Source organism: Euprymna scolopes, chromosome 11 (genome assembly GCF_053919585.1).
Source record: "Euprymna scolopes isolate OS-2025 chromosome 11, ASM5391958v1, whole genome shotgun sequence".
Taxonomy (NCBI): Eukaryota; Metazoa; Mollusca; class Cephalopoda; order Sepiida; family Sepiolidae; genus Euprymna; species Euprymna scolopes.
Window position 1 is genome coordinate 55,861,506 of NC_136492.1, and position 26,480 is coordinate 55,887,985.

Sequence of the window (26,480 nt, forward strand, 5' to 3'; positions counted from 1 at the left end):
TATGACTTTATATATTAAATTATATTTATGACTTTATATATTTAATTATATTTATGACTTTATGTATTTAATTATATTTATGACTTTATATATTAAATTATATTTATGACTTTATATATTCAATTATATTTATGACTTTATATATTAAATTATATTTATGACTTTATATATTAAATTATATTTATGATTTTATATATTCAATTATATTTATGATTTTATATATTCAATTATATTCACTACTTTTTATATTTAATTATATTTATGACTTTATATATTCAATTATATTTATGACTTTATATATTCAATTATATTTATGACTTTATATATTCAATTATATTTATGACTTTATATATTCAATTATATTTATGACTTTATATATTTAATTATATTTATACCTTTATATATTCAATTATATTTATGACTTTATATATTCAATTATATTTATGACTTTATATATTCAATTATATTTATGACTTTATATATTAAATTATATTCACTACTTTATATATTTAATTATATTTACTACTTTATATAAAAATTATATTTATGACTTTATATATTCAATTATATTCACAACTTTATATATTCAATTATATTTACTACTTTATATATATTTTTTTTTTTTTTTTACAAAGGCATCACCACATTATCAAGGCCCAGAGGCCACTCAAGGATAAGGGTTAAAGAGTGTACAGTAGAAGTTGGTCAATATAGTAATCATTAGAATGAAAATTTGGTAAATTTGATAACTTATATGGAACGGCTCATCAAGAACTTATTTACCTTAGACTTGAACACAACCATATTGTAGTCAGCCGGAAAGCAGGAAAACGGAAGACAATTCCACAGGCGTGCAGTTCTAAGAAAGAAGCTTTGTTCATGGAATCTATGTTTAGGTTTAGGCACAGATAAAGAGTGGGGGAAATTATTGATAGTGTTTACAGCTAGACGAGTGTTTCTTGTGAAAGTTTGGCGAGGGGGGACCATAGATTGAAGCTCAGTTGAACACTTTCCATGAAAATAACGATACATCAGAGACAAACTCGCAACATCTCTTCTGTGAGATAGAGGTTGTAAGGAGGAGAAAAGGACATCTCCTACGAGGCTACGAAGTCTATTTTGAACTCTATCAAGGCAGGACAAGTCCTTTCTAGCAGCTCCTGCCCAGATGTGGCAACAGTATTCCATCCATATTTAATTATATTTATGATATTATATATTTAATTACATTTGCTACTTTATATATTCAATTATATTTGCTATTTTATATATTTAATTATATTTATGACTTTATATATTTAATTATATTTGCTACTTTATATATTCAATTATATTTACTACTTTATATATTTAATCATATTTACTACTTTATAGATAAAATCATATTTAAGACTTTATATATTCAATTATATTTGCTACTTTATATATTCCATTATATTTACTAATTATTTAATTATATTTGCTAATTTATATATTCAATTATATTCGCTACTTTATCTATTCAATTTTATTTGCTACTTTATATATTTAATTATATTTGCTACTTTATATATTTAATTATATTTGCTACTTTATATATTCAATTATATTCACTGCTTTATATATTTAATTATATTTACTACTTTATATATTTGCTAGTTTATATATTTAACTATATTTAATACTTTGTATATTCCATTATATTTGCTACTTTATATATTCCATTATATTTACTACTTTATATATTCAATTATATTTGCTACTTTATATATTCAATTATATTTACTAAATGTTGTTTTCATTTATAGCTACTACATTATAGATCCAACTATATGTATTATTTGGCCAGTATCAAAGTGTAGTATCTGTTATTCAGATGCTGCACTTCCATTGCTTGTTCTCTTTCGGTGGAGGAGCAGTCCTTCACGACTGGGACAATTTTTTATTTTTTTACTATTTCTTCACGTTAAAAACCGACCCTGGTATCTAACTCTGTCCCGTGGGGAGGCATTATAAATAGGTACATTATGTATTCAATTATATTTAATACACTGCGTATTCAATTATATTTACTACTATGCCAGAAAGACAACAACAACAACAACAACAATACTAAATTTATTTTCAACTTTAAAACAAAACAAAAAAAAAAAACGTACACAGAAATAAAACTCGTCCAGTAAAACAATATCTAGAAGCAACTCATTCAAAACATTGTTTGAAAGCAATCTACCATAAAATATTTTACAGTATCGCCCAAAACATACAATAAATACCCATTATAAATGCTTAAGTAATTAGATAAAAAGAAATAAAGGCACATAATTTGTTTTTAAGGACGAATCTCACAAGCAAGGAAAACATTTTTATGACACAAATAGGTTAGCCAAATCAGTCATGAACAGATAACTAGATCCAATATCTGGAACATTTTTTGTACTTCTGATTAAAGGAGGCGGTGTTTTATCAAGCCATGATTTAATATACTGTTTCTTTTTAAATCCCCGAAACAGTGTTTCATGGTAAACGACTGATGATCCCTTAAATTTACATTAGGCCTATTGCGAATTTGAGAGAGAAAGTTGATGCAGTGATTGCAGGTGATTAAATGACTCACTAACTAAATAGTTTTCCAACGAATGATAAAAATATAAAAATTGAATAAGTTTTTGAGCTTAAAAAAACTTCCAAGACTATTGTAAATTTGAACTTACAGTTTTAATTTTCTTTATATATATAATATCAGGCATAAGCCTGAAAAATCCTAGAGTGGATGACACGTGGAATATTCAGTGTAGCTTAATCGCCATATATATTTTATATCTTACTAACTAGCTCTACCTACGTATTGAGCACTGTTGAAGTAAATACTTAAAGTTTACGCATAAATTTATACTTTCGTATATTAATTTATGTGAGTAAATGAAGTAGTTATATATATATATAAAGGTATCCACATACAGCACTGTTTCGTTGTATCACACTTCATCAGTGCAGCTAGACAAACAACTACCTCAAGCCAGGATTGAAACTCGACCGTCTAGGCGACAGTCAGCCTTTCTTACCATTATTTGGCTACTGTTGAAATGGGGATGCAAAATAACAATGTTTAAACATTATTCATGAAAGTTTTTTTTCATTCATCACTCCAATATTACCGGAAAAATAAAGAGATGTTACTAGCCTGCCTCTGCCCTATTGTTATTTCCATGGCAAGTGATCGTCTGAGCTCCAATCTATGGTCTTTCCTTGCCAAACTTTCACAAAAACACTGATCTAGCTAAAACAACCATCAACAATTTCCTCCATATATCATAGAGATAATATATGGACTGCATTATTAAATTCAACAATAATAAAGAAAAGTCCTTGCAAAACTGATTATGTTTGCGGCTTTAGAAGCCCAACTATAAAGTTCTTTTATATCCAAGAAATAGACAGCCCTCAGAATGTTCAGATTTAGGTAGTCACCAATACTCTCCCTATATAAGAGCCAGGTACGTCCAAGGATGGAGTATTGCTGTCACATCTGGGCAGGAGCTGCTAGGAAATCTTATCTTGACATGACAGGGTTCAGAATAGATTTTGTAGCCTAGTGGGGGGGGGGGTCCTTTTCTCTTCCCTGCAACTTCTTTCTCACAAAAGAGACGTTGCGAGCCTGTCTCTGTTTTATCGTTATTTTCATGGCAATCTATGGTCCCCCCATCGCAAAACATTCACGAGAATCACTCGTTTAGCTGAAAACACTTTCAATAATTTACTCCACTCTTTATCTGTGCTTAAACCTAAATGTAGATTCCATGGACAAAGCTTCTTTCTTAGAACTGCACGCCTGTGGAACTCTCTTCCGTTTACCTGCTTTCTAGCTGACTACAATATGGCCGTCTTCAAGTCCAATGTAAACAAGTTCTTAATGAGCCATTCCCCTTAAGTAATCCAATTTACCAAATTTACACTTCTAACAATTACTATGGTATTGTCCTTTTGATCACTGTACACTCTTTGACCTTATCCTCGAGTGACCTCTGGGCCTTGATAAGTGGTGATTCCCTTGTAAAAAAAAAAAAAAAAAAAGACAAAAAGTCATCTTCAAATTAAAGAGGAAAAGATTTCCTTACTTGACGACTTCCCATTCAGAAAAGAGGAAGAATAAGGGCTTTTTGCATTCAACCTGACAAATAAGGTGTCTGCTGATTGGTTAAGGAGAATCGCCTTGACTAATCAGACAGGTCTTTCTTTAGAATAGTTGGGGTGGGCAAGAAGAGAATTATTTTATGGGGGAAAGAGTAGTAAAAAGAAGTAAACCCTTTTTTATGACAGCTACCTACACTTTCCATGCAATGAAGCTTTTATAATGTTAAAATCAGTCGATCTATGTTAGGCACTGCGCATCAAGGCCAAAATCCACTCGAGGATGAGGGGTTTAACGAGATGCATGAATTGTCGTTTTGATGATGAAGAATATTATGAGAGGATTGAAAATGATGAATGTGATGAACAAAGTTTGATTACTTATGGGGATATTTGTGACCGAGTATTTGTTGACATTGGATTTGAAGACGACTATGGTGTAGCCTGCAGGGAAACAGTCACGTGGTAATGTGTTTCACAGATGAAGAGAAACTTGTTCTTACATAAAAGCAAATAAAGGAAGCGTTGTTTAAAATAATAAAAAAAAATAAACAATATAATGCTTCTTTTAGAAATCTCACCAATAAGAATGCGGCTCCTATCAATAAGGCCTTGGTTTTGGTATTCAGAGTTGAGGGAACTACAAAAAAGCAAACAAATAAATACATAAACAAATAGAATGTCTTTGAGAATATTTTCCTTCCCATACTTTTCTTTTGTTTCATTTTATTGATCGTTGCGTGTGCTTTAACAATGTTCAAAGACTCTTGTTTAAATAACTTCATTTTTATATGTGCCTGTGCATCTAAGATCTGTATAATAATATGTTAAGACATTTCAGGTTGGTACGTACGTTATCACCTTTCACACAGGTTAATAAAGAAGAAATCATCCATGGATAGAACAAGATTACAAAATCTTGTGCCAGAAGCTTCCTCTAACATGTTAAAACCAAGTATATCTTTAAGGGAGAGAACTCTCGCCCAGCAGTATATAATGTAATAACCTATATATTGATACGATAGTGTGTGTTATTTTGTGTGTCACGCTTACATTTTTTTTCTTCCGAGTGACTCTCGTCTAACTGGTATGACTTACCATTTTTTGTAATTTTACCAAACATTCTTCATAAGTTTTTGTTTCGATTATAGCTAATGGCACTCAAGTCATCTAATTGTTTTATAAATAATTTTACCAAGAATTCTTCATTAGTTTTGGTTTCGGTTTCGATTATAGATGAAGGAACTCAAGTTATATATATATATATATATATATATATATATATATATATATATATATATATATATATATATATATATATTCCTCATAATTTTTGGTTTTGGTTTTCGATTCAAGCTATTGCACCCAAGTCATATGGATATATTTTTATTTGAAATCACAAATTCATGATCTATAAGAATCGATAAAACATTGACTATAATAATATATACAAAATGTGCATGAATTAAAATATCATATTTAAACGTATTTTATGACCGAGCTACACTGGGCTATGCCAGACTACGCTGAGCGTCTCTGCTAGTATAAAGTATTATAAGAATGTAGCAGAAAATTCTGTCATGTTTAATGTTTTGAATCAAGTGTATTTTCAGCACCTGATTATTGCTAGCCACTGAAAGGACTGTGTTTTGCATGGTATTATATCTGACCTCAGTTAAACTCTATATCTTTGCAAATTCCACAGAATCTAAACATATTGTGAAAATTTTCCTTCGATTCCATCTGGAGATTATTAGGAACAACTGTCGATAACTGAAATATATTAACATGTAAAGAAGTGAAATTCATTTTTGAATAGATTTTCTTCATTTCATAAAACTAAATTAAACAAAAAGTATTTCAATGAAGAATGTTAAACAAAATTGTTGAAACATCTAAATAATTATTTTTATTCTTAGTTTTAAGATTTAAAAGTGAATTCTTTAAAACCATCTGCATTTTCGCAGAAACGTTAAGAAATGTAGCATCAAAGTGTTTTTATTTTTTCTTTAGAAAATCAGGTCAGAAGTTAAGTCAGCTAAAGTTTTCCCATATTTTATGTGTGACTGTTACCGGAACCAGTAACAACTACAAATACTTCCTTTGTTTTTTGTTTTTTTGTTATTCAATATAAGTATTTTGAAGCTATTTATTGAAATAAAATATAAAAAGCACATTTTTGAAAAGTATACAAATAAAAATAACAAAACTATACAGATAGAAATAACAAAATTAGTCTTTATTTGCACTTTTAATAGAAAAATTATAACAATGAATGTTTTTCTTTGTAATTTTATAAGAAATATATGTTTATGAAGTTATAAAAATAAGTATATGTTTATAAAATTATAAAAGTGTAATTTTTTTCTTTGAAATTTTATAATAAATATGTTTATGTAATTATGAAAATAAAAATAACAAAAAGTAGTTTTTATTTGCACTTTTGACATTTTCTATGAGGTTTTTATAAATCAAACAACATAATAAATGTATTTTCGATAAAACTTAATAAAAAAATAAAAAAAGAATACATGCACAAGAAACGTGAGAAAAATAGCAAAGGGACTATTTGAGTTGCCACCAGTAACATAAACAAATATCTTGTTAATTTTTCCCAGACATGGCCCCAAATACAATCACGCAGAAAATACAAGAAGACTTTAGCTGACTAAACCCAAAAAACGCTATTTTTCTTTATTACTTGACCTCATACTGAATTTTTTTCTTTTCTTCCAAGACAAAATATTTGAAATTATTTTTCTAAAAAAACCTTCCGACCATTAATAAATCAGTAATATTTAAATAATCAGGAGCACTGAGCAACATATAACATCATTGTTGATTGGTTGTAGCAGTCAACTTCCTTTCTAGCTTGTCCAATCAAAGACTAATTACTCAGGCAAGTTGACCATGTAACTGAGTTTATGAAAGGTTGAACCCACAACAACTCCCTCTTTTTCTTTATGGCTCTCAGACATATGGCTTGAACCAATCCCTAACTACTCACTTAGGATGCAACACAACCCACTCAGGCTTTTTGGCTCGGTGGGGGGGGGGGTTGACTAAGACTGGAAAACAATAAATCCACCATGGCTACTATTAGACCTATGGTACACGGCATTTTTTTTTTTTCATTCTACAGGGTTTTCTCTTTCATGATGCACGTTTTTTTTTTTTCTTTGTGAGAAATAAATGCAAATTTATTTCTAATATTTTTTTAGAAAAAGAAAACAATTAATATTTGATTTAATGAAGCGACATAAGAACCAAAAAAAAAAAGAGATATCATTTTCAAGGAATTGGTTAAATAAAACAACACGCATTCCGACCTGCATGATTTTATTTTGCTGATATCAGTTACACACTAGAGGGGTCACAAGAATATTGGCATAAAGGGCTTCTAATGAAAATTAAATCGTATGGTATAACTGGATGTATATTAAATATAATTAAATCCTTCTTAGACAATAGAAGCATACAGATTGTCGCTGACGGACATACATCCAAGCAGCATAACATTAATGCAGGAGTGCCTCAGGAGTCGATCCTTGGACCATTATTATTCATGATATTCATAAACGACCTCTCTGATAATATTGTGTCCGAGATGGGTATATTTGCTGATGATACAACGCTCTATAATATGCATGAGGGAAGAACAGAGGTACATAAATCTAAGGCAATGGGAGAATCGTTAGAAAATGACCTCCAGTGGAATGGGGCTGCAAATGGATGGCAACATTTAATGCTAGTAAAACTAAGCAGCTCTCCTTTAATATTTACAAGACGCCTCTCCAACCGCCTATATTCACGACAAACAACACCTTACCTAAGAATTCTACCTTCAAACTCCTCAGACTAACATTTGCGGGCAATATGAACTGGGACAGATACATAGAGGACATTGCAAAGGTTGCTGCAAAGAAGGTGGGTTACCTCTATCGAGCTAGAAGACTACTCATACCTGAGTATCCTGTACCTATACAAGGCCACCATTCGCCCATGCATGGAGTATTGTAGCCACATCTGGGCTGGTGCATCTACAACTAGTCTCTCCCTCTTGGATAGGGTCCAAAAAAGAGTTGTCAATCTAATTGATCCCACTTAATTAACTAAGCTCCAGCCCCCCATCACATCGCCGCAATGTTGCATCACTGTGCCTGTTTTACAAATATTTTAATGGAATGTGTTCTGATGCACTTGTTTCACTTGTATCCCCTCGACGTACATATCCCCGACAAACCTGCTTAGCAATAAGATCTCACCCCTTCACTGTTGATGTCCCTAAATGGCAGAAAGCTTTCTATTCTAATAGTTTTTTCCCCTGAATAGCTAGACTTTGGAATTCCCTTCCTGCTGCCTACTTTCCTAGCTGTACTGATATGCAGAACTTTGAATGTAACATAAACAAATATCTTGTTAATCTTTCCCAGACATGGTCCTAAATAGTAGCCCCTTGTGTCCAAGTGGCGATATGCTTTGTAAGAGATGAAAATGAGTAAAAAAGAAAAAAGAAAAAAAATTACCAACATCCCTAATAAAAGTCATGCTATGAGCCCAACAGGAGTCGAACACAACACACTGAGTAGTCATTCTTTTGTAACACAGGCTCTTAAGTGACGTAACGAACAGGAAGTAGTGGAATAATGTGTTGCTGTTATTACACATTAGGTAAATCATGACTCACAATAGACAAATTTTTACTATGTAAACAGATATGATTGGCATGTGCTATGTAGCACTGTCTGTGATATCTGGTGTTGTTCGCAGTAGTAATTGCAGCATAGTATCTCTCCATACAATAGTTAGCAACGTGCGATAACAGCAACACATTATTTCACTACTTCCTGTTTGTTACGTCACTAACATTTTTTCAGCCGTGTGAGTTCCATTTGCTAACCTTGTTTTGTGTGACTGATTATCACGTGGCAGAGTATTACTAGTTGTGCATATGGTATATACGCTAGCATAAGAAAATGGTTGTGAACTGATACTCGAAAATCTTGCCTAAAACTATGTAAAAATGAATGATTTAATACGAATTGATATAAACTCTAGAAACATCATCATTAAAATTAAAAAAATTTGAATAAACAAACTGTTTTGAAATCACGTAAAGATGCAAGTTCTTTATTAAAAAAAAAATCATTCAATTTTTTCTTTTAAAATTGAAATGTTTCTTATTAATTTAGGAAAGTATTATATTCATCATCAGAGAATGTAAGGGTTCCTTTTTTTTTTTTTTTTTGTAAGTAAAATGTCTGCGTCCTCGTGTTGTATTATCAAGGCTGCGCTAGGAGTTGATGCACACGGTATTAAACATTGTGAGAATAACGTCGAAAATGATCCAAATAATACAAATTATCAAATAATAAAAAAGTAACTAGTAAAAAACATAATAACAAAAATTAAAAACTCACAGGAAATCCAGAAAGATTCATGATCAAATGAAATACCACTGGCGTGTTTCCCCATCCATTTCTTTTGTATTACACCAAGGTTATTTATGCCATTTCCACAGACAGTCTGCAAGATAAGTTTTCTTCATTCATGTTTTATGATTCTCGTTTGCAATATTAGATTGGATTGGATAAAAAAATTGACCGTTTTTATATACGGTCATCATTAAGTAGAAAAACTAAAACATTGAATTTCTTCAAAATTCTTTATTGGTTCATTTGAGATTATACATTTAAAAAAACATTAAAACAGGTTAAACACAGTTTCATCCAGGATTTAAAACACACACACACACACAACAATTCATTTTACAATGCTCAACAACTCTTTACTATTCCAATCCACACTGTTTGCTGTACTTTTAGAATTAAGTTTAAGAATTTAATTAAACATTCTATACGCGTTCCCAAGTTCAAGATTCCCAGTATCTATTATTTGAATTATTCGCACCACATTTCTCACCTTGGATATTATTTTCACATTTCAGCCGATGTAATTGCAAATCCTCTTTATATGTATCTTATAGAACGACTTTTTTTTATACAAACAAGCCCCATTTATCAAGGCCCATGCGCCATTAAAAATAAAGGGTATCAAGTTTTTTTTGTTTTTTGGTTTTTACTCACGTTCACCCCTAACAAGGCATATCGCCACTGTGATGTAAGAGGCTACTATTTGGGACCATTCCTAGGAGAGATTAACAAGATGTTGGTTTACATTACATTTAAACTTCTGCATATCGGTGCAGTCAGGGAAGCAAGTAGCAGAAAGGGAATTCCAAAATCTAGCTGTTCGAGGAAAGAAACTATTAGAGTAGAAAGCTTTCTGACATTTACAGACTTCAAAGGGGTGAGATTTTGTTGCTAAGCAGGTTCGTTGGGGATATGTATGCCATGAAAATATTTGTAAAACAGGCACAGAGATGCAACATTGTGGCGATGGGACAGGGGTTGGAGCTTAGTTGATGAAGTGGGACCGAATAGATTGACAACTCTTTTTGGACCCTATCCAAGAGAGAGAGGCTAGCGGTAGATGCCCCAGCCCAGATGTGGCAACAATACTCCATGCATGGGAGAATGGTGGCCTTGTAGAGATACAGGATGCTCTCAGGTGTGACTATTCTTCTAGCTTGATAGAGGTAGCCCACCTTCTTTGCAGCAGCCTTTGCAATGTCCTCTGTGTATTTTATTTGAAAATGTTAGGCCGAGGAGTTTGAAGGAAAATTTCTCAGGTAGAGTGTTATTTGTCATGGATATCGGTAGTTGGAGAGGTGTCTTGTAATTGTTAAAGGAAAGCAGCTTAATCTTACTAGCATTAAATGTTACTATCCATTAGTGGCCCCATTCTACTATAGTCTGGAGGTCATTTTCTAACGATTCTGCCATTGTCTTCGATTTATGTACATCCTTTCTTTCCTCATGCATGTTATAGAGAGTTGCATCATCAGCATATATACTCATCTCGGGCAAAATATTATCCAGGAGGTCGTTTATGGATATCAGAAATAATAGTGGTCCAAGGATTGACCCCTGAAGCACTCCCGAATTAATGTTATGGTGCTTGGATATGCGTCCATCAATGACAACCTGGGTGGTCGCATTGTCTAAGAAGGATCTAATTATATTTAGTATACATCCAGTTATACCATACGATTTAATTTTCAATAACAACCCTTCATGCCAGACTTTGTCAAAGGCTTTGAATATATCAAGAGCTACAGTCCTGGTTTCACTTGCCTTGTCCAGTGGCTGATATATGCGTTCAGAGATGATTGTTAAAATATCTGCAGTAGAATGACATTGCCTAAATCCATTCTGTTTGTCTGAGAGAAGATTTGCTTTTGCGAGGTGGTGGACTAGTGCTTGATTAATTAAGGTCTCAAAGATTTTAGTAAAGAGGGGGAGAAGACTGATAGGGCGATAATTGAGAGGGTCTTTTCACCAGAATTCTTGTACACTGGTACCACAGAGGCCATTTTCCCAGCTATTGGGGAAAGATTCAGCAAGACATTTATTGTAGAGCTTGAAAAGTATGGAGGCTAGCTAGCTCAGCTAAGTTTGACAAGTAAACAGTGAAACACAGACAGGTTTAGTACCGATCGTAGTAATTTATCAAAAAGTGGTGACAATTTAGAGGAAGGCTCAATAAGAATTTGTTTACATTGGACTTGAAAACAACAATGTCATATATTTGGTTTTGACATGTAACGTTTACGCAAAGGTAATTACTCATACTTTGGAATGTTATTAATGCAGAATTTATTAGCATAAAACCATGTAATAAATAAGAAAATGAACATAACATATATATATATATATATATATATATATATATATATATATATATATATAATAAAATAAAAATTACAGTTAAGTTTACCAAAATGATCCAAGATGGTAAAACTAAAGTAAATTATAAATATTAAAGAATTAATATTTATAAAGTAATCTCAACCAGATATAAAAGCTCGATAAAACCAAATAGGAGATAGAGCTTATAATAAGAACAAGTAGTTAATAAAACATGTTAAAAAATACTTTGAAAAAGAGTTAAAAACATATTTAATTTTAAAAAAGGAAACACTAAATAAATGGATAGTCCTTAATCCGCGGAGTTTCGAAGAAATACTTTTCTTCTCATCAGAGGGTAAGATTTAGCAAAATGCGGGATCAGATTTTGCTTTGTATTAAATGAAACTACAAGTAAGTCATAGATCTTACTTGATAACAAAAAGTGAAGCAGAGGAAATAGGATGAATAAAAAAGTGATTTCACGTGAATGGATAGTCTGGTGAAAGGTAAAATTTCCAATAACGGTAAAATCCAAAAATGCAGAATCCAAGAAAGTTAGTTAAATTTCCATTCGCACAAGTAAAATCCAAGGGAACCGCGTAATTGGAAGATGATCCAAAGTAATCCAAAAGGCAGAAATCCGTGGAATAATTCACAAATAGGGACAAGGAAATGGGAAAGAATTCCAATATATTATTAAAAGAAAGATAAAATGTGCGTAAAAAAGGAATGGATCAAATATACAGCTCGGCTGTCGAGGCAAGATTGAATTCATGAAAACTTAAAAGAACGTAAGAAAAATTAAATATGTTTTTAACTCTTTTTCAAAGTGTTTTTTAACATATTTTATCAAGTACTTGTTCTTATATATATATATATATATATATATATATATATATAGTGTGTAAGGAGGTAATGAAAAAAATCAAATAAAGTGCTCGATCGTGGATGTGAGAGCTGAAGATACAAATATTTTTTTCTAAGTTTTTTCTCTTTGTTTGTTTACCTTTTGACATTTTCCAAAGTACCTAAGCTCAATTTGCTTACACAAAGATCATCGCTTCATACACTAATGGTAATTTGTATATCACTTCCAAAATGCTCAACTTAAGATAGGGAGCATTATAGTCATCCACACACAGTACTGTTTCGCAGCTCATCAGTGCGGCTAGACAAGCAACATATATATATATATATATATATATATATATATATATATATATATATATATATATATATATAAGCGAGATAAGACGCTGATAGAATTCAGATGAAAAATCCTGATAGATATTAATTGAAGTAATACTTTCAAGGTGATCCTAGCCAAAAAGGAAAAGCTCAATATTTAAGAATAGAGCGATATATAAGTTTGGTGGTCAGCTGAACATTTTGCTTACCACATTTCATTTCCTCTGATGATATGAGCCAATATTGAAAACCCATAGATTAAGGAAATTAACATAACCCCTTCTATATATTCCTTTTGTCAAACAATAAATTCTTAAATAGAATATATGTGTCTATATGTTGTTTTTCAAAATTTAAAATGTAACCACCAAACTTATATATACGTTTTATTTTTTATTACCGTTTTATCTGTTCAGTTACATATGTTTCGGTATGTAACTGAACAGATAAAACGGTAATAAAAAATAAAACGCATATTTGCTCTGCAATAGTATTGAACACTCTTCAGGTTTTACTAATTACCATTTTTACCATATATATATATATATATATATATATTATTATTATTATTATTATTATTATTATTATTACCCATGATCATTGACTATACTATTATTAGAATTATTTGGCATTTATTATTTTATTATTATATTATTAATTATTATTATTATTATGTCATCTTTATCATCATGATGACTTTTTGACAGCCTTAATAAGCTATGATTCTGCAATACTTAAAACATTATAATCATCACTCCTAAAATTCTTTTAATAATGACATCGAATTTAATACTTTACAGAAACATCTGTTTCGTTCTGTCTAGACAATTTCCGGTCAGAGTAATACGAGCTTTCACGGACTGACCCCCCCCCTCCCCCACGCTTGAAATCACTTTTTCTAATTAAGCCGATGATGAAGGTTCTCGTACTGGATTTCTCTCTTTTTACTATTAGATCCTATTTGATTAGGGACAGACTTCTCTTTGGGCTACTACTACACTGCCCGGAAAAAAATAATTTTCATTATTTCAGCTGTTTTCCAATCAGATTATATGCATCGTCACACTGGATTTATTTTGGAATACATTCTCTCTAAAGAACTACTTTGCATTTTGGATCAACTTAAAAGGAGTTTCATGCAAGCTGAAATATTATGAGCGGTTTGTTTTTATATATAGTTTTTTACATATCCAACATTTTTTAACCTTTTTTATTTGGCAATTTATAACTACCATAAATGGCGGTTTCACTTAATGCCTTAACTAGCAAATTCTAGCATTGCTACAAATATAATTTGCTGATTTCTTTATGTCCTCTGATGAGAAGAATAATAAGAATAGCATTCTTTGAAACTCCGCGGAATAAGGACTTTGTAAATTGTTTTTTGGAGTATTCAGTCGAACAATAAATTTTTATTGTAAAGTTCTATGGCTTTAATTTTCTTTCTCTTTATATATATATATATATATATATATATATATATATATATATATATATATATATATATATACATATATATACACACACACACACACACACACACACACACACACATTTTGTGATTTTTTTTTTGTTTTAGATTTTATTTATATAAAAATAACTGTTCGAATAAACATGAAATTAGCCTAAGAGCTTTTAGGAATTGCAATAAGACATATCACAGTTATCTCCCCTGCTACAATGCGAACTCTTCTATTTTTATTTAAGTAAACTTTCAATTTACTTTGAACACTAATTAAACTATATTTAAAAATCGATGCTAGTGCAAGTGCACTTACATGTTAAGAATGGCTTTTTAAATAATAACGTTATTATTTCAACACGGATCAATAAGTGCACTAGTACCTAAAAATTTCTTTCTCTAAAAGAAAACTATTTGATTTAAAATAGATATTAAAGATGAAGACTTTTTTTTTTTTTTTGAGGGGAAGTTGATCTACTTGTTGTTCCTTATTTTTTGTCAGGTAAATATTTTTTAAAAATCTATTTACTTTTTAAACTTTGAACTTGACTTTTGAATTTAGTGATAAAATTCGTTCATTTTTTAAAAAATTCTCTCGTTCAAAATATCAAAGTATATTTTTCTTTTAAACTTTTTATGGTGCTAATGCAGAGAGTGATCCGCGCTATTTTTTAAATCGTATTTCCACGTTTAATTAACGTTTTATGATATGTTGGTTTTTTTTTCAATTGTAAGATTAAAGTACAGAATAGGAACAAAACACCCTCCCCTCCACATGTTAAGAATGGCTTTTTAAATAATAACGTTATTATTTCAGCACGGATCACTCTCTGCATGAGTATCTTTTGGTGCAAGTCTATAAATGGTCCACAAGTAATCTTTTTTACAATAAAAATCTGGAAAAAAATCTTTATAATGTACGTACTTCTTGTCACTGCAGAAAAATGTCATATTCCAAAAATCACGTAAATAGATCAAGTATTTTTTTTTTTATTTAAGAAAATCAAATATTATCGGACGTTTTATCGAAGAAAAAGCCAGACGCCATCTTCTTTGAGAGATAACGCCACTAACGACCCCTGGCGGAAATATGGGCCAACAAGGGCAATACATGCAGACCATCGAATATTTTACCAGTGAAGTACTTTTTTTTTTTTTTTTAATAAAATCAAATTTTACGATTTTTAGGGATAATAAATAAATAAATTGACTTCTTTTAATACAGAGAATGTGGAAAACACTGGGTTTTTTTTGTTGTTCGTCTGAAAACAGACTTTAATAAGCGAAGTACTTTTTTTTTTAAGAAAAACAAATGTTACGATTTTTAGGGATAATAAATAAATGAATAAATAAATAGACTTCTTTTAATAAAGAAAATGTGTCTTTTAATAAAGAGAATGTGAAGGACAGACCATCGACTATTTTTTTTTTTCTAAAAAATAAATAAACAACTCACTTCCCCGTTAAATTGTTTTATTAAAATTATATTTTTTTTTACACAAACTTTTCAATAAATGTTTTTCCAATTATATTTTGATAAATTTTTATGCAATAAATGCTTTTTTTTGAAAAATTTTTTTTTTTAATTACATTTTCACCCCAAACAAGGCACATTGCCACCTTGGTGTAGGAGGCTACTATCAGGGGCAACAACTACTGGGGTACTATGTTGGGATTTGAGCAGCAAGATGTCGGTTCACGTTACACTTGAACTTATGCATGTCAGTACAGTTGGGGAAGCAGTGGCCTGGAATGGAATTCCAGAGTTTAGCGGTTCTGGGGAAGAAACTACTGGAGTAGAAAGATCTTTTATATCTAGGGATCTCTACTGTGTGGGGGTGGGATTTAGCTACCTGTCATGTTTGTCGATGGTGTCTACGTCGTGGGGGCACAAGTGTCTGCAGTTCGCCAGAGCATTCACCATTAAAATACTTGTAGAACAGGCAGAGTGATGCAACATTACGTCGGTGGGACAGAGGCTGAAGCCTAGATGCTAGTTCAGGGCCTATTAGATTTGCAACTCTCTTTTGAACCTTGTCTAGGAGAGAGAGACTAGTAGTAGATGCACCAGCCCAAATGTGACAGCAATGCTCCATACATGGGCGAGTAGTGGCCTTATAGAGGTACAGGATACTTTTGGGTGTTAGTAGTTTTCTAGCACGGTAGAGAGAGCCTACCTTCTTCGCAGCAGCCCTGGCAACGTTTTCAATGTAATTATTCCAACTCATGTTTCCTGTGAACGTTAGGCTAAGCAGTTTGAAAGATGTACTCTCAGATAAAGTCATTGGCCATTGCTATTGGTGGCAGAGAAGGTTTCTTGTAATTATTGAAGGAAACCAGTTTAGTCTTGGCAGCATTGAATGTGACCATCCATTTATGTCCCCATTCAACTACAGATTGGAGGTCATCCGCTAGTGTTTTTGCCATTTCTTTAGATATATGCTCATTTGTTTTCCTGTCATGCCTGTTATAGAATGTGGTGTCATCAGCATATATACCCATCTCAGAGGCAATTTTGTCGGGGAGGTCATTAATAAATATTAGGAACAATAGAGGTCCAAGGATAGACCCCTGAGGCACTCCCGCATTTATATCATATTGTTTAGATGTACGACCGTCGAGGACAACCTGGATTTTTCTCTTATCTAAGAAGGATTTAATTATGTTAAGTATGCCAGTGATACCGTATGATCTAATTTTCCTGAGGAGACCCTCATGCCACACCCTGTCAAAAGCCTTAGATATATCTAGAGCTACCAGTCTGCCCTCCCCCCGTTTTGTCCAGTGAATGGTATATATGTTCAGAGATTACAGTGAGGATGTCTGCTGTGGAACGGGCTTGTCTAAATCCATATTGTTTGTCAGTCAGAAGTTTAGCATCTGTAAGGTGATGGACTAGAGCATGGTTAATTAAGGTCTCAAATATTTTGGCAAAAAGTGTGAGGAGGCTAATGGGGCGATAATTTGATGGGTCAGTTCTTTCACCAGAATTCTTGAATACTGGTACCACAGTAGCAGTTTTCCAACAGTCCGGAAATCAAGATTCGTTAAGGCATTTGTTGTAGAGTTTGGAGAGAACTGGGGCTACTTCAGCTGACCACTTTTTTAATAGCACAGCTGGGATGAGATCTGGACCACATGCTTTTGAAGTGTCAGGGTTTTTTATGATAGCATGCACCTGAGCAGGGGTGATTTTTAGATCGTCTAGTGTGGCGTCTGTCCGCAAAGGAAAGTCAGGCAAGGGGTGGTTGGAAGGGTCCAGTGTGGAGTTTGTTTTGGTTTTTCAAATGGCGCTCGCCCAGTTTAAACCATTATGAATATGTCATTTCATTTTCTGTTTTTAATTAAAAAAAAAAATGTTCCATGAAAAACTTTCCCGTTCTCATTAATTAAATCAAAACATTTCCAATTAAACAATTACAGATATATGTTTCTCTTTCACTTTTTTTATTTACTTTTTTTTCAGAGTTTTTTCTGAAAGTTTAATTTTTTTGTTATTTATTTCATGCTTCGGCCATAGTTTAATATAATGTTCTTCCCTAAATTTGGATAGCAGGTGCGTGAAATAAAATGGCATCTCCAATTTCGGCAATAAAGTGTCGAAGCACCACGATTTATTTTAATTTTTTTTTTTTTTTTTTTGCCTAGCTTTTTTTTTTTTGTGTACAGTAATACAAACCCAAATAGTCGATGGTCTGCCCTCCGCCCCTCCACATTTTCTTTATTAAAAGAAGTCAATTTATTTATTTATTATCCCTAAAAATCGTAAAATTTGATTTTCTTAAAAAAAAAAAGTACTTCATTGGTAAAATATTTGATGGTCTGCATGTACTGTTCTTGTTGACCCATATTTCCGCCAGAGGCCGTTAATGGCGTTATCTCTCAAAGAAGATGGCGACTGGCTTTTTCTTTTATAAAACGTCCGATAATATTTGATTTTCTTAAATAAAAAAAATCTACTTGATCGATTTACGTAATTTTTTAAATATGACATTTTCATGCAATGACAAGTACGTACATTATAAAGATTTTTTCCAGATTTTTATTGTAAAAAAGATTACTTGTGGACCATTTATAGACTTGCACCGCTCAGAATGCATTTCTCAGGTAATAATGAGCTTTAAAAATCGCTATTCAAAAAAATATGATTCTTTCAGTCTGAGCTAGTCCTGCTAACGATTTATCATCAGATTAACACTTCGTCGCATTTCGGGTGAAAACATTATTACGTACTTTAGTGTCCTATTGAAATTAGTATAAATTAACAAAAATCGTTTTTTGACGACATTTAAAGATTTTCGGGTATTCTGAAAACGAATATCGCATGTAAAATTGTCGCCGACAAATAGTTTGTATGCAATAACGTTATACTTTCTGACGGCAAGCCAAACAAACCATGCGTACGCGTTGTTTTGCTTATGGCGATAATAAAAAAAGTATGTGCACTTATGTTACCTTGTTGAAATAACATTATTATTTAGAAACTCATTCTTAATATGGGTGGGGGTAACTATTCTGTACTTTCACCTAACAATTTAATAAATAAAGAAAAAAGATATTGTAAAACGTGATTTTAACTTGAAAATACTATTTAAAGAATAGCATAACATAAGTGCATAAAGCAGAAATATTTTTAAAAAAATAATATTTTAAATAAATTCGTCGGTTTAAGATATCACCAATCTACACAAACACAATGAAATATTTAATAAAATGGCACTTGTACAGTTTAATCAAGACATTAAAAAATGAAAATATCGAGAAAAAAAAAGGTTATATTGTACATATCTGTTTGGGCTGAAGATCTCCGAAAAAAATTTTAATTTGATCGAGTAGTTTCTTTTTTACAGCGGAAAAACATGTTTTTATGAGAGCGCGTTGAAGGCAGACATCTTGTTTTTTTTTTTAATTTTGTTTGAATTTTATAAACGTAACAGGGAGATAACTCCAGTTAAAGCGCCGATACTCCCTCCCTATCTTTAATTCTAGCTTTCCTTCCTCAAAATCGAACCTTTTCCTTGATATCGTAACAAATTGTTTTTTTCGCTGTAAAATAAATAAATAAATAAATAAATAACTACTTGATGAAATTAAGTGATTTTTTTTTTTTTTTTTTTTCGGAGAACTTTGTTCCATAAAGGATACATACAATATAACCTTTTTTCGATATTTTCATTTTTGAATGTCTTGATTAAACTGTACAAGTACCAATAACATTTTATTTTAAAGATAAAAATTGTCGGAATTTAAAAATGAAATTTAAATACAGCAATTATCGAAATCCTTTAAAATTTTAAAACATTGTTTAAAGTAAAAAAAGGACTTGTAAAATATATTTTCTAAAAATATTTGAATTAATTTTTGTTGATATTTTATTTTAAAAAAAAATAGTGTTTTTCATCTTGAATAAAATATTAAAAAAATTCAAAGAAAACGTAACAATTTTTAACTTTTCTAAACTTAAGACGTTTTAAATATGAAAAAATATTTCTGAATTAAATTATTTTCGTACAAAATTTATTTTTCAGTCAATTTTAAAAGAATTTTGGGTTGATTTTTTTTTTTGTTTTTTAGTTTTATTTTAAATTTAAACTGGAAATACTGTTGTTGTTGTTGTTGAATGTTAAGTTTATTATTTCGTAACAATAACATGAATTGAAAGTTAAGAGTTTGTTGCAGGATCTGGCTTTTGCTGCGGACATTACTATACATCTGAATGGATGTCAATTAAAAATTGCCAGATAAAACAAGATGATCACTGCTTTATATGATGTCAAATGTTTCTTGTTGAAATTGAAATTACCGAAGTCTCAAGTCTCTAATGAAAATGTGGCCCATTTTGCTATATGCTCACAGTGCTGCAAAACAATGCTGATACGAATTCTGCATTGAGTTTTGCCAAGTAGATATTTATTTGCTGCCCACCTCAGCAAAATGTGGCACAAGGCCGGAAAGTGGGAACCCCGCAGGCTCCCCTAAAGGAGGGGCACTCCTGCAATTTTAAAAATTGCCTGAGTAACCCCGTCGGCATTCCCCGGTCGGGGCGCCTCAGGCAGCAAGCAATAAACTTGCCCCACCGGAAAGCCCGGTGGCAAGGCCTGGGAGGGTGGACCTCCTAGGTATTACCCAGGCGGTGTACCTCAGTCCAACAGGTGCTGGGCCGGTTCCCGGCCCCTCACCTGTTGGGCTGAGTGTCAAGTGACGAATCCTTGACATGTACTACCCTGTCTCCCTGCAGCCGAAGCCGCTAGGAGACACATAACTCACCTGGAATGAGAAAAGATTTAATGATTTTGCGTTTTATGAAAGCCAATTGGCTTTATTTTTTAGGACCATTTCATTTTGATGTTGCTGAAGCTGAAGAAAATCTACAAGTGGAACTATTAGAAATTCAGTCGCATTTCTCATTCAGATCAAAATATTTGGAAGTTTTATTTTTACAAAGGATTAACCGTTTATGGAGGCCATTTCAGGATAAGTAGTAAATTGGGCAATAATCGTAGTAATCGTTAGTAGTAGAAATTTGGTAAATTGGATTACTTAAGAGGAACGGCTCATCAAGAACTTGTTTACATTGAACTTGAAGACAACCATATTGCAGTCAGCTGGAAAGCAGGGAAATGGAAGAGAGTTCTATAGGCGTGCAATTCTAAAAAAGAAGATTTGTTCATGGACTCTACGTTTAGGTTTAGGCACAGATAAAGAGTGGGGGAAATTATTGATAGTGGTTTCAGCTAGATGAGTGTTTTTCGTGAAAATTTGGTGAGAAGGGGAGCATAGATTGGGGCTCAGACGACTACTTGCCATGAAAATAACGATAAAGCAGAGACAGGCTTGTAACGTCTCCTCTGTGGGAAAGAGGTTGCGGGGAAGAGAAAAGGGCATCCCCCACTAGGCTACAAAGTTTATTTAAAAAAGTAACAAGGCAGGATAAGATTTTTCTAGCAGATGTAGCAACAGATGTGGCAACAGTATTCCATCCTTGGATGTACTTGGCTTTTATATAGGTTGAGAATTGCATTGGCAGTGAGATATTTGATGGAGCGGTGGAATGATCTCACCATTTTTCCAGTGACCTTGGCTATGGATTTGATATACGTATTCCATTTCAGATCAGAAGTAAAGGTCAGACTCGGAAGCTTGTCAAAACATGAAGCCCTCTCAAGACAAGACCCATTCATTACAATTGATGCCAGATGGAGATCAGAGCGTTGATGATGTAAAGATAGATGCATTAAAATTAATCAACCATCTGTTTCCCCATTGCACTACATGATCCAGATCAGAGGAGAGAAAATCAGAGAGAATTTGGTCACTTACGACCTTTGAAGTGTTGCTATAGATGGTAGTGTCATCAGCATAAATGTCTACGAATGATCTTAGGATGTGATTTGGGAGATCATTAATGTAGATCAGGAAGAGAGTTGGTCCCAGGATGGACCCCTGAGGGACTCCAGCATTAACACTGTGAGCTTCTGATTTCTGTCCATCAACATCTACTTTTATGAGCCTATCAGAGAGAAATGATTTAATAATTGAGAAGACATTTCCAGCTATCCCATAGCCAGAGACCTTGTAGAGTAGACCTTTATGCCATACCCTATCAAAGGCCTTTGATATGTCATGATCAATTGCCCTAGAAAAAAAACTCCATCGAGAGATTTGCTAATCCTATGAGATATAGCTGCTAGCACATAGCAGAATGGAAACCATACTGCATGTCACTAAAGAGGTAATTTTTGCTGAGGTGGGTGACTACTCTATTTAACACAGATTCCAGCAACTTACTTATGACATACAGGGAACTTATTGGTCTGTACTGAGAGGAGCATGACTGATCACAGGAATTCTTAAATATGGGGCATACTGATGAGCTTTTTCAGGGTGTTGGGAAGAAATTCTCCTAAAAACAATGCTTAAACAGCTTTGTAAGTATGGGAACTTGTTCTGGTTGAAGCTTTTTCATCACTATAATTGGAATGCTGTCAGGGCCAGTTGCTTTACTGGAATCAAAATTTTTAATTAGCTTGGCAACATCACGCACAGATATTAGTATGTTGCATAGCTTGTTTTCAGATACAGAAGGAAATATTGGGGGTTCGTGGCTTGGATCGAATAAGCTAGAATTAGCTACAAAGTTCTTGAGAAAGAGTTTGGCTTTGTGCGATGCTGACGAGATTATTTAGTTCTCTCCCACTGCATGAACTTAGACACCAGGGTCAGAAAGTGGGATTGAGAAGTCAGCGCCCCAGAGGAGGGGCACTCTGACCTACAAAAAGTGCCTGGGCAGCCCAGTCGACATTCCTCGGTGAGGGCGCCTCAAGCAATTAGCAATAAACTAACCCCTTCTCAAGGAGAGAAGGCAAAGCCTGGGAGGGTGAACCTCCTAGAACTGCACAGAACCAAGCTCTTACCGCAAAATTAAAAGGGACCAGGCCATTACAGGAATGGTCCAATCTCTGTTGGTTTTAGGGGCCCAGGATTGGAAGTAAAATATCTGATTTAGGTTTAGAAATTTTGAAAGTTTACCACAAGGAGCATGGCAATATTCGGCTCCACTTTTTTTCAGTTATTTTCTTTCATAAAACCAACAAAAACCATCTCAAAGAACAAAATTGACTGATCAACATTTGTCATCTCTCATCAAGCTGGGCACGACACACAAATTTCAACCACACATACAAGAAATTGTCAATGAAAAGAGACGTAAAACCTCAGGGCAAAACAGCGGAAATCTTGAAATTCTTATTGATGAATGTCAGTTTTGAATTTATGTATAATGCATTTTTTCTTTTTTTGCGATTGTATTGAAAAAAAATGAAGATCATAAAAATTTTCGTCATATTCTTTTGTTGAACTACATGTACACTATTACTTGAATTTGTCCGTATGTTTCTAAATCGGAAAAGAATAGCAAATTATTTAATTTATTCAATTTCTGCAGGCCCCCATGAGAATACAAATCAACTCATATGGCCCCCAGGGGACTTTGAGTTTGACATGTCTGGTGTAGAGGGCCAGGGGGACCCATACGTTAAACATCCCCATTATAAAGAATAAATAAACCAAATTTACCATACCTGAAATTCAATATTTTTTGAACATCTGCAGGGGAGGCAAAATCTTTTAATGAAAGCAACGATTTCTTCATTTTGGTCTTTGATTTGGAATTTCTCACCAAACAAAGAAAACCTGAAAAAAATATTATATATATATATATATATATATATATATATATATATATATATATATATATATATATATATATGTCAATTAGGTGTGTACCGATTAATTGGCCACTTTGCCGATTAAATACTTTTCTCTTTCCTATTAAATTTAAACTATTTCATCAGTGCCAAGTGACTCATCAGATAGTTTTGACGCATTAACATATTTTACTTAACATTTAATTAAATGTCTGGCCGCTATTATGCCTTTATTAGCTAAAATTACAAAATACAAAGTAAAATTTCCAATTCTTAAATGTATATAATTAAACAATTAGATGAGAAAAAAGAAATTACAAACCAGCTATAAAGTACAAATTGTAATTCTTTAAGTGAATAACTATAAGCTGAAGTTCTCCACCTGCTGCTGCTCTACTTCCTCTTCTGTTCTAGCTACCTGCCTCCTATGCTCTCATAGTCTCCTCAGTATTTAAAGTTGAATACTTTTAAGCTGTAATGTAGAAACATTAGAGTTTCTATATTCTCAGGACACAGCCTGTTCCCCATAGGTTCATACACATTACCACCTGTACAAAAGAGTTTCTCACTCTCCAAATAATTTAACGCCAGTTTACTCAGCAGTGGTAAAGTTTCCTTCTTCTTCCACCACTGAAAAAATCATCACCTTTTGCGAGTATTTGGAAAGCTACAATGGACAAATTCTTTTGTGTACTTAATTATAAGGGATTTACTCCTTTTGAGTTTAGATTGTGATTCTTGTATTTCTGTTGCAGTCTCTAGGTTCAACTCAGCTTCTACCTGCTCTAAGTTTTGATTTGTTACTGTAGGCTTATTCGAAGCTAATTCATGAAAAATAGTTTGGAAAGAGATACAGTTTTACCTTTACTTTGATCTTCTTGACCTTCAACAGAGGTTAAAGAAGTGTATCCTGCTGATTCTGCTTCATTATCATCAGTAAAAAAGATAGAAGACGTAGAATCCTATTCTTAGTGTTTTCCATGTCATTCTTTTAAAATTTAAATTTGAATTTTGGATCTAGGAAAGGAGATACACACAGGTTTTTTATCATTTAGATAGGTTGAAAATCTTGTTTCCATTAATTCATGGAATTGTTCAACAATGGTAAGGATTCCACTAAAGTCAGAAATACCAGAATTAGATTGGACAGCTTTTGAAAGAAATAACCTCAAAGCTAAAATTGTAGGTATTATCATTGATATGGTGAAAGTTCTGTGACTTGCTTCGTTGGTCATTTCTTTAACTGGACAATGTTTTGAACCCCATTGGTAAGTTGTTAATGTAGGAATCTTATAGAATCCAAAATTATTGTATGAAAAAAAATGAACGAATCTCTTATTAAAAAATTCTGGTTTGTGCAAATCCTCTGCTTCACATTTATGCCATGAAAAAGTTCTTTCTGATTGATGTTTACCAAACAAGAAAATATTCTGTTATTCTAAAAAACAGCCAAGTTAGTTTGCTTATTTTAAAATCGGTAAACACTAATCAGAAGGGACTTTTTCTGGGCATTCAACGTAAAGCAGAACAGTCCACACCAACTGGAAATAAATCATCTGTAAACAATCACAGCGTTAACTTGAACAAAACCAATACAAAAATAAAATAAAAATGTTAAAACAATAAAAAACAATAGTATTGATGCAGAGAACCTTTTGGAAACCCATTTCTTAACATGTGGAGGAGAGAGTGTTTTTCTAACTAGTCTGTACTTTCACCTAACAATTTAATAAACAATGCAAAACAAGTGATTCGTCAAGGACAGCTGAAGTTTTTTTCTCTGTATGTGGTTTGATTGGGGAAGGGGTTGAGGAAACCACCTCAAATGGATAAATGTAATTAGTGCCAAGTGAAGAATTCAACAGAATCTCAAAGAAATACCAATTGTATAAATAACTCTATCGTTGATACATGCAGTTTTCTCTTTTATTAAAATGAAATTGATATTGAACATGTGCATTTATTTAATTAGATCGCAATGGTAAACAAAGTGAAAAACACTGCATAAAATTATTACATTTTCTTGAGGAAGTACATGGTTTAAAGATCTGATATTTGGATATAGCATTCTACAATAGGTATTGATTAGGCTTGCAATGTTTCAGATCTGTATTTTTGTAATATGAGTTTTGAAATCAGTACATGTTTATGACATGTGATACTTTATTTCAGCCACCAAAATTGAGCATATCAGCATTTTTATCAACTTCACACTAGATGATCTGGAAATCACACCTTCTCAGGTGCATGGTATCATAAAAAACCTAGACACCTCGAAAGCATGTGGAGCCGATCTCATCTCGGCTGTGCTGGACCTGATCTCATCTCGGCTGTGCGCCGAGGTTGCTCCAGTTCTCTACAAACTTCACAACAAATGCCTTAACGAATCTTTCTGACTGCAGGAAAACTACTTCTGTGGTACCAGTTTTCAAGAATTCTGGTGAAAGAACTGTCCCATTAAATTATTGCCCTATTAGTCTCCTCCCGCTTTTCACCAAAATATTTGAGTCCATAATTAATTAAACTCTAGTCCATCACCTTACAGCTGCTAAACTTCTGACCGACCAACAATTTATGGATTTAATGGATTTAGACAAGCCCATTCCACAGCTGCTATCCTAACTGTAATCTCTGAATGTATAAACCATACACTGATAAAGCAGGAGAGGATAGAGTGATAGCCCTAGATATATCTAAGGCTTTTGGCACGGTATGGCATGGTTTTCTCAGGAAAATCAGATCATATGGTATCATTGGAAGAAT

General features: G+C 32.7%; 1 protein-coding gene across 2 annotated transcripts in view; it reads right to left on the reverse strand.

Moving 5' to 3' along the window:
• The window catches only part of LOC145287859 (phospholipid scramblase 2-like), a 70,830-nt gene that overhangs the window by 1,517 nt on the left and 42,833 nt on the right, over positions 1–26,480 (reverse strand). For both annotated transcript variants that reach the window (XR_013869208.1, XM_080135743.1), the window contains exons 4-6: positions 23,592–23,703; positions 9,531–9,636; positions 4,692–4,750 (exon numbers count right to left, since the gene is read on the reverse strand). Coding sequence is in view for 1 of the 2 variants with exons in the window: in XM_080135743.1 (XP_079991869.1) it covers positions 4,692–4,750; positions 9,531–9,636; positions 23,592–23,703 (277 nt within the window). In the remaining variant the exon portion in view is untranslated. The remainder of the gene's footprint in view (positions 1–4,691; positions 4,751–9,530; positions 9,637–23,591; positions 23,704–26,480) is intronic.